The 16,648-nt window shown below is 40.4% G+C and overlaps 1 protein-coding gene across 4 annotated transcripts in view; it reads left to right on the top strand.

Moving 5' to 3' along the window:
• osbpl9 (oxysterol binding protein-like 9) overlaps positions 1 to 15,889 on the top strand; it is a 30,958-nt gene extending 15,069 nt beyond the window's left edge. Inside the window, exons 1-21 of one of the 4 annotated variants that reach the window (XM_053321844.1) lie at positions 1,126 to 1,517; positions 3,938 to 4,033; positions 4,535 to 4,582; positions 5,661 to 5,690; positions 5,794 to 5,844; positions 6,374 to 6,412; positions 9,549 to 9,642; positions 10,585 to 10,689; positions 11,502 to 11,661; positions 11,906 to 12,015; positions 12,193 to 12,311; positions 12,479 to 12,564; positions 12,679 to 12,859; positions 13,209 to 13,293; positions 13,548 to 13,658; positions 13,759 to 13,822; positions 13,923 to 14,063; positions 14,167 to 14,245; positions 14,437 to 14,528; positions 14,645 to 14,780; positions 15,122 to 15,889. In XM_053321844.1, coding sequence (XP_053177819.1) covers positions 1,494 to 1,517; positions 3,938 to 4,033; positions 4,535 to 4,582; positions 5,661 to 5,690; positions 5,794 to 5,844; positions 6,374 to 6,412; positions 9,549 to 9,642; positions 10,585 to 10,689; positions 11,502 to 11,661; positions 11,906 to 12,015; positions 12,193 to 12,311; positions 12,479 to 12,564; positions 12,679 to 12,859; positions 13,209 to 13,293; positions 13,548 to 13,658; positions 13,759 to 13,822; positions 13,923 to 14,063; positions 14,167 to 14,245; positions 14,437 to 14,528; positions 14,645 to 14,780; positions 15,122 to 15,196 — 1,926 coding nt within the window. In that variant the 5' untranslated portion in view covers positions 1,126 to 1,493 and the 3' untranslated portion in view covers positions 15,197 to 15,889. Of the gene's footprint in view, positions 1 to 1,125; positions 1,518 to 2,631; positions 2,922 to 3,937; positions 4,034 to 4,534; positions 4,583 to 5,660; positions 5,691 to 5,793; positions 5,845 to 6,373; positions 6,413 to 9,548; positions 9,643 to 10,584; positions 10,690 to 11,501; positions 11,662 to 11,905; positions 12,016 to 12,192; positions 12,312 to 12,478; positions 12,565 to 12,678; positions 12,860 to 13,208; positions 13,294 to 13,547; positions 13,659 to 13,758; positions 13,823 to 13,922; positions 14,064 to 14,166; positions 14,246 to 14,436; positions 14,529 to 14,644; positions 14,781 to 15,121 lie in introns of those variants that run through there. The other 3 variants (XM_053321843.1, XM_053321841.1, XM_053321842.1) reach the window with 3 other exon arrangements.
• The last annotated feature ends 759 nt before the right edge of the window (positions 15,890 to 16,648 follow it).

Here is a 16,648-nt window from a genome sequence, read left to right as displayed (position 1 = left end):
AACACTTGTTTGTATATAAGTGTGTATGTGTGTGTCTAATCCATCCAGTATAGTTGCAAGAAAAAATCGTTTAGCTGTGGGCCCCTTGATATTTGCTTGCCTGTTCATGCAAATTTCTATGTCATCATCCAATGTTTGTAGTTTTACTGTTTATCCTCCATTTGCCTAAGCTAACATGCTGTTATTTGTGATACTTGAAGAGTAAATTTATATAGGTGTCAACAACTGTGACTAGTATGCAAATGTGTATGCCCTTTAGGGGGGAAAGGGTTCCTATCTAGATTGATTTGTTACTTGGATATGAAAGCTTCTATTTTTATTGAAGAGTATGCACAGATTTGCACACTGTACAACATTATACACACACATGACTTTGAAGGGACTTTGCATCTTAGGTGTTGTTATCAGCTCTCTCATTTTGCTTGACTCAACAAATCTTGCTGAGAGTCTGTGATGAGTCTTGTCAGCGTTAATGGACATAACAGTGATATTTATTTCATTATAAATGCAGGATGTTTTGGTAGTATGTGGTTTGTTTGGACTGGAAAGGAGCTTCGGCGTTAAGGTTTATGGAAAGGCCGTTTCCCTGTTTGCTTTACTGCTGATCTGCTGCCCGTTGTTTTTGTCTTCTTTTGTTTGTGTTTCTGTGTTTTATGGGTGTCGAGTGTCTCGGCCAGTTGTCTTTCCTGCTCTTCCTGCCCTCAAGTTGTTTCTTGAGCCAACCTTCCTCCCTAAACCCTTCCTCCCTGGTATCCTCCCATCATCATATACGTGCAGTTCTTCCTAACCATCTCTTCCTCCTTTTCACCCTCTGCCCAACCTTTTTATTTGCTCTCCTCCCTTCTTTCCCTTTTTTTTTGCATTCCCTCCCTCTGTGGCAAATCCTTCTGATGTGCTACGTGTGCCTGCTTGCTCGGTGCACACACATACACACACTTATGCGGTGTTAGCATGCTGGTGTCGTAGGAACATGTGACCCAGCATTAACCAGTCAGAGACCAGCTTGCTTGATCAACCAAACATCTGCCTCTGCTGCTTCAGCCAATGGGAGTCGCTGTTAATGCTTGTCCCTGTCAGCACTTGCTGCTGCTTTGTGTGTTTTCTCTTCTGCCTGCGTGAGAGGAAGTGTGCCTTTCCTGCCAGGGGAGGGTCCTGGATTAACTCAGCTCTGTCTGCCTCATACCAAACGCTGTGCTGATATCTGCTGCCGGAGGATAAACTGTAGCCTCACTGGCTGCCCAGCTAACCTACAGTCTGACGCCTGCTGTAGTTTATATAGGCATACTGCAGTGGAGAGCAAGAGGAGGAGTTTGTTTTCTGTTTCTGTATAGAGAAAGAGAGGAAGGGAGGAGTGAGAAAGAACGCTAACTTGATCAGATCTGGTGGTTTTCTGCTTTAGGGAGAGAAAAACAGAATAACAGAAAACGAAAGAGAAAAGATCCTGAGTCAGGCTAAAGGGCCTGATGGGAGATATGTACAAGGTTTAGCGCAGCATGTCCATTGGAGCGAGGCACCCAGTAAGTAAAACACACACACACACACACACACACACACACACACACACACACACACACACACACACACACACACACGCCACTGCACCATAGCAAGAACTTTGACGGCTGCAGTGCGCTGCTGGGGCAGCAGCATTTTAAAGTGGGTCACATTGCGTTAAAAGACAAATAGAAGGGGGGGGGGGGGGGGGGGGGGGGTTGAGGCTCGTGTTGTTTATATAGTCTGGGTTGGCTGTGTGGGTCTGTAAGTGTTTATGTGTGAGACTTTGCAAGCTGCTCTGAAATATTCCCACTATGTCTCTCTCACACAAACACACACAGACACAGAGACAGGGATGCATAATCACTGCTGGGAATGAGTGGGAGTGGAGGTGCAGATGTCTGGGAATATTTCAGGAACAGTGAAGAAGTGAGCACAATGACGTGGTGGTACAGTAGCTGTTTATAAACCAACCACCTGCCTCTGACTCCGCTTCCAAACTTATCTGCTCTGTCTGTAAAAATCACTTCCCTCCATTATGTGTGTTGACAAAACATTGTTGATGTTTTTCCACTATGTAATAATAATAATAATAATAATAATAATAATAATAATAGGGGATTTGTCTTATTTATTTGTTCAGTCCTATTATGCAAAGAAGGCCAGTTGAGCTGTATAGATACAGTCTGTGTTGAATATTTATTCCCACTGTACTTACAGAGGAATTAGCAAAATGACAGCAACAATTCACTAAAAAAATCTTTTGGTTATATACCAGATATATTGCAGGGCTTTTATATTGGATTGTGTTTTCAAAAGAAGTTTAAGTCTACTCTTTGTATTAAATCAAGCACCGGGATGTTTTTGTTTTGTTGGCAGCATTTTGTAAAAATGATGATGATGTAATCCCTCACTATACTGATAAGAGCTGTTTTCCTGATAAACTGTTGTTTTTTTCCAGTGTAATAATAACCAGACTCTGCAACTTGCTGGCACTGGCATGACTCTACCTTTCCAAAAAGGGCACACACACATTGCACACACACACTGATGCAGCAGATAGACATTAATATTGACATCAATATTGTTTGTTGATTGTTGATTTTTGCTCAGGCTCTTGCGTGGCCAGCTAAAAACTGCAGTCATGCAAACAGTGTAAGAACCTTTGCTCCTTTGAGGAAGTTTAGCCAGTTAACAACTGCATTCATGGCTGCTGAGTTAACACAGACTTTGTTCTCTATAAAGCTAGCATGTTTATCACAGTTAAACTTTAGTAGGTCTCATCTGCTAACAGTTTTAGGCTGTTAATGGCTTTTCTTCACATTCCTCTGAGGTCATCTCGAGCAAGAAGGGAAAATACCTCAAACTCAGGACACAACAGCACCGTGCGACACAGCAAATGCAAAGCAGCGGTTGCACTCAACACGGTTTGATTAGAGCTTGATTTACTAACAAGACAAGCAGTCTATATCAGTTTTGCTTTTCTATTTCTATGTTCGAGGTGTTGTGGTCGGTGTTTTTCCATGTCACAGTGACTGCTGTGTCGTGGTAAATTGTCCTGACACACGCTGTGTTAGTCATTTCACTGATTTGTCTGACTTGGTGTAGAGGGAGTTATTGTGTTGTCATTGGTGTTGAGTGTCTCTCCAGCGTTAAACACACAGTGTTTTTTTTTTTGTGTTTTTTTAAAGGAAGTCTTGTCTGCGTGCAAATTTATGTGCTCATTTTCCTGTTTTTTAGTTTCATGTCACAGTCAACTGGATTGTTCTGGGTGAGCTCAGGCAGATTGAGACAGATGCCCGGTCACGTCTGTTCTGCCAATAGTCCTGTAATGACCTTTTTAATGGATATTATGTAATGAAATTGTCTGTGCCTGTGTGTTTGTGTGTTTGTGTGTTTGTGTGTGGGTGTGGGTGTGGGTGTGTGTGGGTGTGTGTGTGTATATGTAGGTATGGAATATGTGTTTCTGATGGGGCAATTAAGGCAAGCTAATTAAAAAACAATGATTTGAGTGCTTCTCAACCGATTTCCATACTAAATTTGCTCCAGTCTTGGCTTCCTTGATTTAGTTTTGTTGAAGCCTGAAATGCACTGGCATGCAGGCAGGCAGGCGGGCAGACAGACCTGCTGGCCTTTTATGTAGGCTAGCCTTTAAACAATAGTATTCATATGTACCCCAGTACAGTACGTTGCTGGAAGATTCTCCAGAGCTGTTGATGTTTCTGTCCACCATTTTGTGCAACTGTTTACAAAGCCTACCTGGCCCGGAGGTGACAGAGACAAGCTCTTTGTTTTAATTCTATGAATGGATAATATGTGAATACATGGCCTGGATTATTGGTAGCATCTGTGGATTTTATTTTGAATATGCAAACACAAGCATTGCATTTAACCTGTGTTTGGTCGGATTGCACTAAAGCTCTGCTGTCTCTTTCATCCTCAGGAGGCCGAGACAGGATTTGTTCCAAGCGTCCAAGATTTTGACAAGAAGCTCGCTGAAGCAGATGCCTACCTACAGATTTTGATTGACCAGTTAAAGGTATTAGCAATAACCAGATATCTGCCTTATTTTTGTTTCTTTTGTTTGAAATCCCAGTGGTAAAACAATACATTTAAAATAACATACATCAAATAATCTGTTCAAGATCTGTAAAAATCTGTTTGTTACGCTTAGTATTGTTTGCATTTGTATCTATGTCATGACCATCCTCATATTATGTTCATATCTCAGCTTGTGAGTTTTTACCTCTCTGTTCTCACGCTTTTTTTTTTTTTTTTTTAACAAAGAAGAAGTTGTTAATAATAAGATTTGTGGTTGCCTGCTGATTGAGCAAATGTTTAAAGCAGCACATTGGCTTAGACACAGTCATATGACAACACTACCTTGAAAAGTGTCCTTCCTACACAGGAAAAACTCACTGCCACATTATCTCAAGTCACATCTGTACAGATTAATTTGACTGTGGATCCTTCTTAGCTGATGTTCCGTCTGTCTTTTTTTTCCCCTTTTCATCTCTTGTTCTCTGTCACTCTCACACAGCTGTTTGATGAGAAGATCAAGGACTGCAAAGAGGATGAATCACGCAGAGTGAGTACCAGCAGTGCTGCTCTGCCCTTGTGTCTCGGCTCTCTGGTCTGCTGTTCTGGCTGTCATTAGAGCCGAGACTAACAGCAGGGGAAGCAGGCTGACACATGGTGCTAGGAAAGAACAAATGACAGCTGCCTATGTGACAGACAGACTATTGATTTCTATTTCTCAGTTTCAGATCATTTTTAAAGGTGTTGCATTGACTCAAAGATGAATGTTCATTATCACCTGTTTCTCTGCAGAAAACAATTTAAGAAGTCTTTTATTTGGGCAGTCAGCACAACATTTTTATATTATCTAATGAAATGATCTTATACATACCGTATATTGTAGCATTAAACATAAAATATGTAGCAACTTTCATACAAAAAAGCATCTCAATACGCTTAATAAAACAAAAGAGCAAACAATTATACACTACTGCAAGTGTGTACATGCAGATATTCCATTTGAGACATCGTACCAAGATTGCCATTCACATGTAGCTACACCAAAAATGTTCCTCAAATGACTGGCTCACAGACTACTGATTAGAATTGGTACCAAGTAACACAGTTAATCCATCAACTAAATATGGCACATGGAGGATATAAATAATGATATGATGCACCAGAATCTGTGTCTGTGCATTAAAAACATAAGTCATGGCATTGTCACTTAGGGACCATTGTTATAACCCCAATGATTATATTTAATGGAAGTATTGACATTAGTAACAGTTTTAGTCTTGTAAAGCCAATTTAATATTTTATTTTTGAGCAAGTGATCCTTGTAGATGTATATAGCTTTGTTGGAGGAATCGGGTCAGTTTCACAGTGTCTTAATAGCTTTTTGTGTTTTTGCTATCAGCCGTGCAACTCACTTCCTGCCTTAAATCAACACTTTTGGTCACTTTGAGTTGTTTGTCACAGCTTGACCTCTTAAAAAAGAAAAAAACTGAGCCTAGTCAGAGATATTTATTTTTGTTTAGTTGTGCTTCAGGTGCTGTTAAACCGGTTGCAACTGCCCTTTTTGAACCTTCTGTTTGTTTTTTAAATTACTGTTGGATTACAGCCTGTTACTCTTTTCCTTTTTTCAGAAAATTGAGACTTTGAAAGAGACTACTTGTGTAAGTCAGAACTTAACACATTTTCCTTCCTGCCTTTTTGAGTTTTGAAGTCAGTTCCTAGTTATTGATTTCCTTTCTGTCTTTTTTGTTTCTTTTCTTCTAGAGTATGGTAGAGTCCATCAAGCACTGTATTGTACTGCTGCAAATCGCCAAGGTAAACACAACATCTGTTTGATTCCCTTTTCTGTAGTTTGATCTGCCATTTCACCATGATCATTGTTCTTGTGAAACCACGTTGGAGTACACTGTGTGTGTCACCTTGTCTGTCTCTGGGGTAGTTCCCTGCTTACAGTTGCTATCTGGGTTCGTGGTTGATGAGGGTGTAGCCCAGTACTCATTTCATCACATGTTCCATTCAGCCCTTGTTGAAAGGAAGTGGAGCAATCATTTCTGCTTAATGTGGGTTTTAGATGAGACTCGAGAATCAAACTCCAGGAACACACGTAGATGACAATTTGGCATATGTGTCTCGTGTACTTATTGATTATGAAAGTGACTGAGGATTTTAACATGTGATGAAAGGATTACTGTATGTAGCAAGTTGGTGAATATTTTGAAGCTCCATGTGATGAGAGGGATGGACCACATTGCTCTCTACACCGCACATGCTTAAGATGCTTTATGAAATAACTCTTGAACCTTCCTACACAAGAAGTCTAACATTGTCTTCTTAAAATTTTAAGGACCAAAGTAACGAACAGCAACACGCAAACGGACTTATAGTAAGTTTGACATTCTCTGTCCATGACAAAAAAAATTGAAATCAAACAAACTTTCCAACTTTCTTTCCTGTTTAATTTTACTGTAGAAAAGCAGATAAATCAGATCTCTTTAGTGCATGCAGTTTAATTTTGAGATCCGCTCTGTCTCAAGCTCTTTCCCTCATGTCTGCCACCGCTATCCTCTTGATTATATTAATAATGTCCTGATTTCATCTAAGATTCAAATTCTTTTTAACAAGAGTTGGGAACTATTCTTTTTTCCATCAAGACGCATAATGTGTATGTGTTCACTGAAAATTCACTTTGTTGTAGAATATGTTTGTGTTCATAGACTGCACATGTGTATCTGTATAGATAGATACTTGATTATGCCACGCAGGAGTATCCATGGTAATTATTTAGTACATTGTGGTAGCTCAGTTCCAGTGCATGCCTGTATATGAGAAAATGTTGCAGTTCACTTCACCCACTGATTAGAGTCAACTAATTCAACATTGATTTATCGTGTACACACTGCCTGCTTATTGAGCCATCAAGCACTAATGGCTGGGAAGCCATACAGGTGTCCTGTCTTCTTGTGAAAGGGCCATATTTAGTTTTGCACATCATGTAACGTGCTGTTAATGTTGTGATTACTTTATTAAGCTTTAGATTGATTTCTTATCCTACAGCTTTTCATTCCGTCGTAAATACCAACTTTAAGAGCTGAAGCTTTCCATGGATAGATAATCCATCAGAGCAAACATGTAGTCCTCTTAAGTCCCCTCTAAGTCATGTAGTAAGTGGCAGTGACTCGTCTTGTTTAAGAAAATGCTGACCAGCCAAACAATATACTGTAAAATGGACAAAACAACCATGCAGGTACATGTTTGCTTGTTGTTTGATTTCCAGACAGCTCAGCTCGTGAATGCAGTTTTTTGGGGGGAATTTGATTTCTTACAAAGGTTAAAGAGGAAGAAAAGAGGGTGACTTTAAAAATGGTGGCACAAATTCAAAATATATTTAGCTTAGACTACTCTACAATGAACCTGAACTCAGTAGCTGCCTGGAAGATAAAGAAAATCTAAAAGGTTTTGGCACTTTAGAAATCTATTTGAACTGTGAGCAGTTTATAGATGAAGGAGTAACACAGAAAACCTCCAGTGTGGTCCTGGATGCATGGATTCCACTGTGGCTGGACAGCTCATAGGCCTGAACTGCTCTTATAGCAGATTTAATCTCACAGCGTAAGTACAAAATTACATAGTATAAATAGGGCAACATAAGCTCTCTCTACGCATCTCACTCCACATGTTTCATATGCCATAAGCTTTGTGCTAAAGATATCTTTGCAGCTTTAGAATGTCTAAATGTCTGTCACGTTGCCTGTATGGCAATAATGTGGAGCGTATGATAGATGTACTGTGTAGACCTTCTTTTAAAACACTTGCAGCATGTTTGATCGACCTTTGTCAAGCATTGCGCTGCTAGGGGAGCTTGCTAAAGTGCAGGAATCATTTAGGCAGAGCACACCAGGAACCTGTTCAGTCAGAATCATTTATGTGCTGTGATTGGTTTAGGTTTGCTCTGCTGCTCCAGCTACCTGCTACATTAATATTATATCCTTTTGAAATAAATATATCGATCGTGACACACTGCTTTAAGCCCTTCTAAGCTGTTTCTCTCTTGCCTCTGCTTGCAAGGCTGCCAACTGGTCCCACCATGACAGACCAATATTTCTGTAATTGGCTATTATTAGTAGCCCTCGCCTTACTTTCACGAAGACACATGGGCAAAGCATGCATCAGGCATTGCAGAAGGGAAGGAATAGAGGCAAGAAGCATCAGAGAAGTGTGAACAGGACGGCAAGTGGAGCAGACCGAGCTTCTCTGCATGACACTTTATACTTTTGATCATAAGTTCCTTTTCACTGACCATAATGATATTTTGGTGTATTTTTCCTGGACACAGAAAAAACCATCATGACTTCATGTCGCAGCTCTTCTTCTTCTGGTCAGAGCTTTTTATGTAACATGCTCAGTGATTGGTTTGTGGAGGCCTGTTGTCCTGTTTCTGGTACTCCAGTCCCGGCTTGTTTTTTACACCGTCTTCTGTCAGAGCACAGTCATGTGACTGACTCATTGTACCTGTTCCTGTAAATATCAAATTACTCAATCAACCCTTGCGTAGGGAAAAAAAAGCTGTAAAAATGACCAACAGGTTAAGTTTGAGTAATATATGAAAACACATGACACTGACTAGATCTAATTTCAGTGGAACCAAAAGCCCTAGGGGGTAAGTTGTTAGGGTCGATATGGTTTTACTTTAGCTTGTGTTGTTGACAGTGTCCCTGTCAGTTGGGTCATTGGTACCCGTGACCCCATTACACTGAGCCAACAGGCTGCTGTGCCTGTATGCAAATGCTTGGACACACAACAATAAGGTGGCGCTGTTTAAAGCAGGCCGCTGCAGATAAGAATGTCCCCACTGATTTTTACTACAGGGAAATCAAAAGCCAGAGAGTTAAAACATGCTACAGATTTAGTCTGCCGCCCAGTGGAGTTAATTAACTCCTTTTTAGACTGGAAGGTGACTCAGAGTTCAAGAGGCGCTGTTAGTTATTGTGTAAAACTACTGCTGGTGGTAGGATTTCAAGCAATGTTGCTGGTCTCATATTGATCAGATTAATGAAATCTGGTAATGTCACTCTTTCCAGAAAATGGAGTGAAAGGAAATTGATCTGTCCTTGCTTGGTGGTGCATATTTTATCTCTCTGCGCATGTTGTTGCATACGTATAGCACACTGTGAAGTTGGTCTTACATCGCATCTGGCTCGGATGTTAAAGGAAATGTGGTTTGCATGTAGCTACTTGTGGATCTAGTTAAAATAGATTGGTCATAAATGTCATGCATATTCAAAAATAATGTTTCTGTATTACTGTAAAGAGTTAATAGACCAAGACTGAAGCTAACTTGGCAAATTTTTACTTTTATTTGCACTCCTGGATTTCATTTTCATGGTGTTTTCTCTGTTAAACCGCATTTTAAAGAAGTAAGCAGGCAGTGGTACTGATATGTGATATGTGAGGCAGTTGGGGATTTTTTTGTTGTTTTGTTTTTTGTTGATGGCAATCCTTCATTTGTTTGTTTCCTTCAGAGCACCATTAACCCAGTGGATGGGATCTACCAGCCCTCTCTGGACACTCCTGTAGTTAACACCACGATGCCAACACAGACCACACTACCCACAGGTATTGGACATACTCACTTTCTCATAGACACATATCAGCTGCTTCCAGGACCCTCTTCTTCATATCCTTGATGTGTTAACACACCTCTGTTTTATGGACTCACAGACTTCAAGAATCAACATCAGTCAGAGAGGTTGCAAATGTTTTGTAACATACATCAAGTAGACAACAGCTCCCCCTCATGTTCACATCATAATCTCCTCCAGCTGATGTTTCTAGTCTCCCAATACAATTGATGTTGACACAAAATTCTCTAAAAAAATCATCCAAAACTCAATAGCCTGCCAGTCATGAGCATTATGTTTCACTGTGGTATCGAGGAAAGTGGGATGAAACCTTAAGCTAGTATGACAGATAGATACCACCTCCTCAGTATCCATGCTCAGATTACATTTTCCTATTCAGGGATCTGATAAATGTACTAAATGTCCTTTCAGTGTTTGAAGGTAAAATTATATGAGTCAAGTTCATTGGTGTTAACAGTGTGCACAAGGACCCAGTCACATTAATCTGTGATAGTTATTACGTGATTACACTTAGTTGTTCAGACATAATTCTCTGTGAGTGAATGTTGTTGCTACTGTTGTAGATTGAGGCAGATTTATGCCCTTTAGCTACAGTGTAATAATATCTTGAGTCATTTAAGTCAGTAAATAATAGACTTAATTTAATCTCACACATAGCATGACTAAAACCTAACTATTTTGGTCAGATGACTGTGACTAGAGTGTTTAAAAATGCTGTGAAAATGAACACTGCAAAGTAGGCCATTCTAATTTCGGTCTGTTAATAGAGTGTGTTATCCCCCTCACAGCTGCAGCCTCTGTCTGCAGCGTCTGGGATCATTTTCATCGCCTTTGGGAAATTGGGTTTTGATTTGGTTTCATTCTGAGGCCTCGGTGCTAACTCATATGCTTCTCTGTTTTGTATTTGTTACAAAAGACGCGTCTCAGGTGTGTAAATCAGACCAACGTCCCTCTACGTTACCAGTTGGTCCCGTCGTCACGGTGATGGGCAGTCTGCAGACCCCAACTCCCAACAGCACAGGTGAGCACAAGATCACCTAACCCAAGATGCCAATCATATCAAATCAGCTTTGGTACAAAGAGGAAAGATCACTTGTTGTAATTATTGATGGTAAATTCATTCTTCCTCTCAACTTTTGCTTTGTACAAGAAAAATTAAATATTATGAACTGGTTTTATATTTCTTCTTTGGTGCTACATGCTGTTGCTCATCAGCATATTTAATTTTATTTAATTATTTACAAAACGCATCTTGTCCTACTACTTGTAAGTTGTCTCGCTTTATACAGCAGTTATAAATAAGAACAAGTTTTGTTTGTAACATAGTTTGGAAACAGAACATCTTGGGTCTTGTCAACATCTTATTATTTCTTATTAGATCCTTTAACACATTACATGAAGGTAATTGAATACAAACTCAACCACAAGAACAAGAGTAATAATAATAATATATATGAATTATTACTCTGCTTCTCCAGTCCGGCTTACTGTGTCCATGAACACAATGTAAATTAAAAAGCTAGAGAAAGCGGAGGTTCCTGCCTGTTTGCGGTTTGTGCTGAGGCAGCACTATTAAAACGCTGCACTGTGCACTAAGGAGGAATGCTGCACGCTGGAGAGCACTGTCAATATGATCTGCAGAGGAAGCTTTCACTGTGTTAAAGACAGCTTAATGTTACCGTACACCGCCTGCTGGACTCGGCTGTCAGAAATGAAAGCGCGTTACTTAAACAAGATAATGTTGACTTTATCCTCATGACCTGCGTGCTGTAAGACTAAAGAAGCCTTGAGAATTACAGAACACTGACATCTTTTTATTTCCCTCTCTGTCAGGGAGTGGCCCGTCAGGCCCCAGCAGTGGCGTTGCCTCCCCAGCTCACATTCCCCTCCCCTCGCACTCGGTGCCAGACTTCTCCTACTCATCCAGTGAGGATGAATTCTACGACGCTGATGAGTTCTACCAGAGCACCACTTCCCCCAAACACTGCTTAGAGTGAGTAGAGAATCACCCCGCTTCGCTGCAGCCAAAACAGCACAGAGTAGATCTGTTGCTTCAGAGCTTCGAAGCAACACCGTAATTATAGTGTTTAGCAGCTTAGGTGGGAAAATGCTGCTTTGAGTGAGTGAAAATCAAGCTGGAAAAGTGACAGCAAAACAATAATAAGACCTGTGAAACTCTACTTATTCTTTATCTCCATATCTCTCCTGCTTCCTTCCTCTCTTTCTTTTGCCCTCAGTCCCTCAGCCCCAGCGGCCTCGCCCCTCACTAATGAAGAAACAGCATTGAAACGACCAGACACCACAGAATCTCTCAACTCGTCTATGTCTAACGGCACCACAGATGCAGGTAAATAAGGAAAGCACATGGGATGCATACAAATATATTAAATTTTTTTCCCCGAACAGCTATTAAGCCTATTTAAACACTTTTTCCTATTGGTACTCTACTACACATGCTATCTTTTTGGTTTAAAGTACAATTCTGACATATATTAAAAGACTGTCCCTCTGCTTTTGTCTTCAGACCCATTTGATAGCCACGATGACCGCGATGATGATGGTGAGGGAGAATCTGTGGAGGAGCACAAGAGCGTCATCATGCATCTGCTCTCTCAAGTCCGTTTGGGCATGGACCTCACTAAGGTAAAGACTTCTGAGGAGCACTCCGATGCATGTTTCCCTTTGTTCTGTTTGCCTTTCTCTCACTGCAGTGGTCCTTTATCCGTTAACTCACTAACACCGTCTGTGCAAGCTATTTCTTTTAAACAACCCACACAGCTACAGATTTTCTTCTTCATTATATTTCACAGGTTGTCCTGCCTACCTTCATCCTAGAAAGGAGGTCTTTGTTAGAAATGTATGCAGACTTCTTTGCACATCCTGACTTATTTGTAAGGTAACAGTCATTTAACTCTCTCTCATCAGTGCACGCTACTGTATAACACAGGTATTCACATATATTAAAACTTCAATAAACATCAAGTCAACTTGTTCATGTGGCTTTCACCAGTATCGCAGAGCAGGAAGAGGCCCGGGACCGCATGGTTCATGTGGTAAAATGGTACCTGTCAGCCTTCCATGCAGGGAGGAAAGGCTCAGTGGCCAAAAAGCCTTACAACCCAATCCTGGGAGAAGTCTTCTACTGCCACTGGGATCTGCCCTGCGAGACAGAGGAGCCTCCTCCACCTACGGTGAGACTACACATCACTGAAGTAAAGGTGGTCTGCCCTAGTTGGTTCTTAACTACTTTGGGCTTTGTAAATAAGCCTATGGTGCTTGTGATAAAATCAACAACATTAAACACTATATGTGATGTTTGGTTATACAAATAAACTTGAAATGCAAGTATAGCCACCTTTGTAAGAACTTAACAAACTTTGTTCTCTTTGCATTAGAACTGGTTACCTTTTATGCACATTTCAAAAGTTCTTTCAGTGTAAACACACCACACAAACCACTCATTTCATTTGAATATTGTATACATTGTAATTAAATTGTCTGTAGTCTATTCTTAATCAGTTTCCTCTCCTTTTTCCCCAGGAAACGGTATCAGATGGTCCAGTTCCCTGGTCTTCATCCAATAGTGTGTGTTTTGTGGCAGAGCAGGTCTCTCACCACCCACCTAGTGAGTGTCAAACTTTTTTCTTGAAAAGTGACCAGAAGTCATTCATTTAGATTCTCTGTCATTACATTTCAGAGGCCAGAAACGACATATAAAGCAAAATGTAGGTTAATAATCATGTTACATGAGGATTTCTTCATGTTGAAAATGTAAAGGACATAGTTTGAATTTTGAGCACACATTTTTGTGAGTGCCCTTAAGAGGTTGCCACTTTTGTACAGTTGTTGTTTTCAATGTTTCTTCTCTTCTTTGTGCAGTTTCTGCATTCTACGCAGAATGTTTAAATAAGAAGATCCAGTTCAATGCTCACATCTGGACCAAGTCCAAGTTCCTAGGCATGTCCATAGGTGTTCATAATATTGGCCAAGGTATGCTATACGCTTGCTCATACACACTCCACAATATACATTAAACTTAACTGTTACAAATGCATTTAGTTGTAGTAATTATTTACTGTTCTTGATGTAGGCTGTGTGACATGCTTGGAACACGATGAACATTACATCCTCACCTTTCCAAATGGTTACGGCAGGTGCGTGTTTGTGCATCTTCTATGTCAATCCGTGTCATCTCTGAATTATGTCTGCCTGGTCATTTCTGTTTGCTTCACTGATCTGAGCCTATCTGTCCAGGTCGATTCTGACTGTCCCATGGGTGGAGCTGGGAGGGGAGTGCAACATCTCATGCTCCAAGTCAGGCTACAGTGCTAACATCGTGTTCCACACCAAACCATTCTACGGAGGCAAGAAGCACAGGATCACAGCTGAGATTTTGTAAGAGGAAACTGGTAGCACAATACAATTTCAATCCAAATGTATAGACCCCCTGACTTTTAATGAAATATGGAACCACTATTCTCTTTTTTTTCTTTTGCAGCGCACCTAATGATAAGAAGTCATTCTGTTCTATAGAAGGGGAATGGAACGGTGTGATGTACGCCAAGTGGGCAACTGGAGTGAGTTCTTTATTTCCATTTTTCTTTCTTTCTGTAGGGGATGGAGGGCATGGTAAGTAGACCATAATCCATTGCTGAACCCAAAGAAAATGCAGTTATTTATCGCACTGGGTAATAACTACTAGAGCAAAGAGTTTTGCAATAAACAAATCAATTAATGCATATATGAATGTGATTCTTGTATTTTCTAGGAGAACACAGTCTTCATAGACACTAAGAGGTTGGGCATCATTAAGAAGAAAGTGAGGAAGTTGGAAGACCAGCTGGACTACGAGTCCCGAAGGTGAGAAATTTGAACCAGTCTGTAACCTCAGCAGTCTTACATATCATGTGACTAAGGATTCAGAAACAAAGTGCTGCTCTCACAAACAAACTGTGTTCCTTTCTTTGATCCTCCAGACTATGGAGAGATGTGACGCTCAACCTGAAACTGAAAGCCATTGACTCAGCGACAGACGCCAAACACCGGTTGGAGGAGAAACAGAGAGCTGAAGCCAGAGAGAGGAAGGAGAACGAGCAACAGTGGGAGACCAGGGTGAGACTTTCTGCTTATGTTTTTTATATACTCATGAACACTGTGCGCTAATAGACCACACACTTCCACTTTTTAACTGTCTAAATACACAAATATGTGGTAATCTAAGCAAAATTAAATGTCAGACTATTTCATTTTCAAAATGACTGTACTTGTTGCGGCCATTTACAAAATGAAGCTCACTTATTTTATTTTATTAAATTTAATAGATGCAACTCTGCTTTTTCACTGCTAGATAGATTAAGAACAGATATTTGGTGAGAAGCATCTAATACTATTTTAGTTGTATTTAGGATCAGTTCTGTGATTGTAAAAATGTTATTTCTTATCTGTGTCTGCAGCTATTCCACGAGGACGGCGAGTGCTGGGTCTACGATGAGCCTCTATTAAAGAGATTCGCCTCGCAGAGGCACTGAGAAGACTACGCACACTCTGATACACACACACACATAAGCATAAAGAAATGCACACACAGCAGAGTCTTCATAAGAACTCTTTTGCAAAAAACACTTCATATCCAAGCCTTGGAATGACTGATGATTGAATATGTACACAGCTTTGCATTTGACTGTAAAACCATATGGAAATGAATGAAATCAAATGGAAAAGCATCTAAGATGTAACATGAAAATTAGTAAACGCTCGTCTCCTTATTTGGGCAATCTCACTTCCACCGCCACCGATACCCACCACCCACCAACATGAGACTCTGCGGCACAGAGTGGAGACAGGTGTCATCGCCGCTCAACTTTGTCCATCAGTTTCGAGACCACATCCTTCATCAGCTCCACAGGACGAGCCTGAGCAGCACTCGTTTCCCTTCATACATGGGGGTTTTTTTTAGGGAGGGCGGGCAAAGTGTGTGTGGCTGACGGTGTTCAAATCAAATAAACCTTGACAAATAAAACAGCGCTCTACATCTCAGGGAATCTGGTGACTGAGGAAAGAAAGCTGCTGCCCCCTCCAAGAGTCTGACAGCCTTTTAATGGTGGAATGGATTAATCTTAAAGGGGCGGAGGAGAAACTCTCTGCTTGCCTGCAACTAGTTATAACTGTTGTTTATATATAGATATACATATGATGGATATATAAATATATATTCTTTTTTATTTTTAATGCTCTTTTTGTTTATTTTTCTTTCTGGCAATAGTGTAAAAATATTTGAGGATATGAAATTGATGGCTTTACATCTTTAGGAATCATTCCATTAACACTTTTGATGTTTTGTTCCCACTTTAAGTTAACTTGCCACCTATTTGGTCCTTCACTCTGTTTTCTGTCTCAAGTGTTATCCAGAAGCAAAGCCCTACACAAGCCATAGCATCTGAACACACTGATTGGGAGTTGTGATAAGGAATATATGCAATATAGAGATAATTTACATTGCCTGTCAATGGACAGATTTAGATGCCTATTATGCCAAAAGTGTTTAGAGTAAAGGCTAAAGGGACTTTAATCTGGACAGAGAACAAACAATCCTCTGAATATGTTTCCATGTTACCTGAAGGCATTCAAGAACAAATGATTGTTTACATATTTTTGTCTTTCCGGACAGCTGGTCCATGAGGAGGATGTAAGGCTAGGACTCAGTTTGTAAAGTCCCCCTTTTGTTCAGCACATCACCCATGTCCTTATTCCCCTCCAGATCCACTGACATCAGAGTGGATCACCTTGACGTTTACTCTCGTGTTGTCAAACGGTGCAAGGAGAGTAAAAACAATGAGGAACCAGAGTAGAGTTTTGAAAAACTGCTGCTGTTTGATAGCGCTGCTAGAGTCCAGAATGTGTTGTACCTGTTCAGTTTTCCTGTTTTTTGTCGGGTTTTTTGTTCTGTTTTGTTTTTTTGTCTAGTGATTTTTTTTTTCTAG

The sequence above is a fragment of the Scomber japonicus genome, chromosome 7 (genome assembly GCF_027409825.1).
Source record: "Scomber japonicus isolate fScoJap1 chromosome 7, fScoJap1.pri, whole genome shotgun sequence".
In the NCBI taxonomy this organism is placed as follows: Eukaryota; Metazoa; Chordata; class Actinopteri; order Scombriformes; family Scombridae; genus Scomber; species Scomber japonicus.
This window is presented reverse-complemented; position numbering and strand designations above follow the sequence as displayed.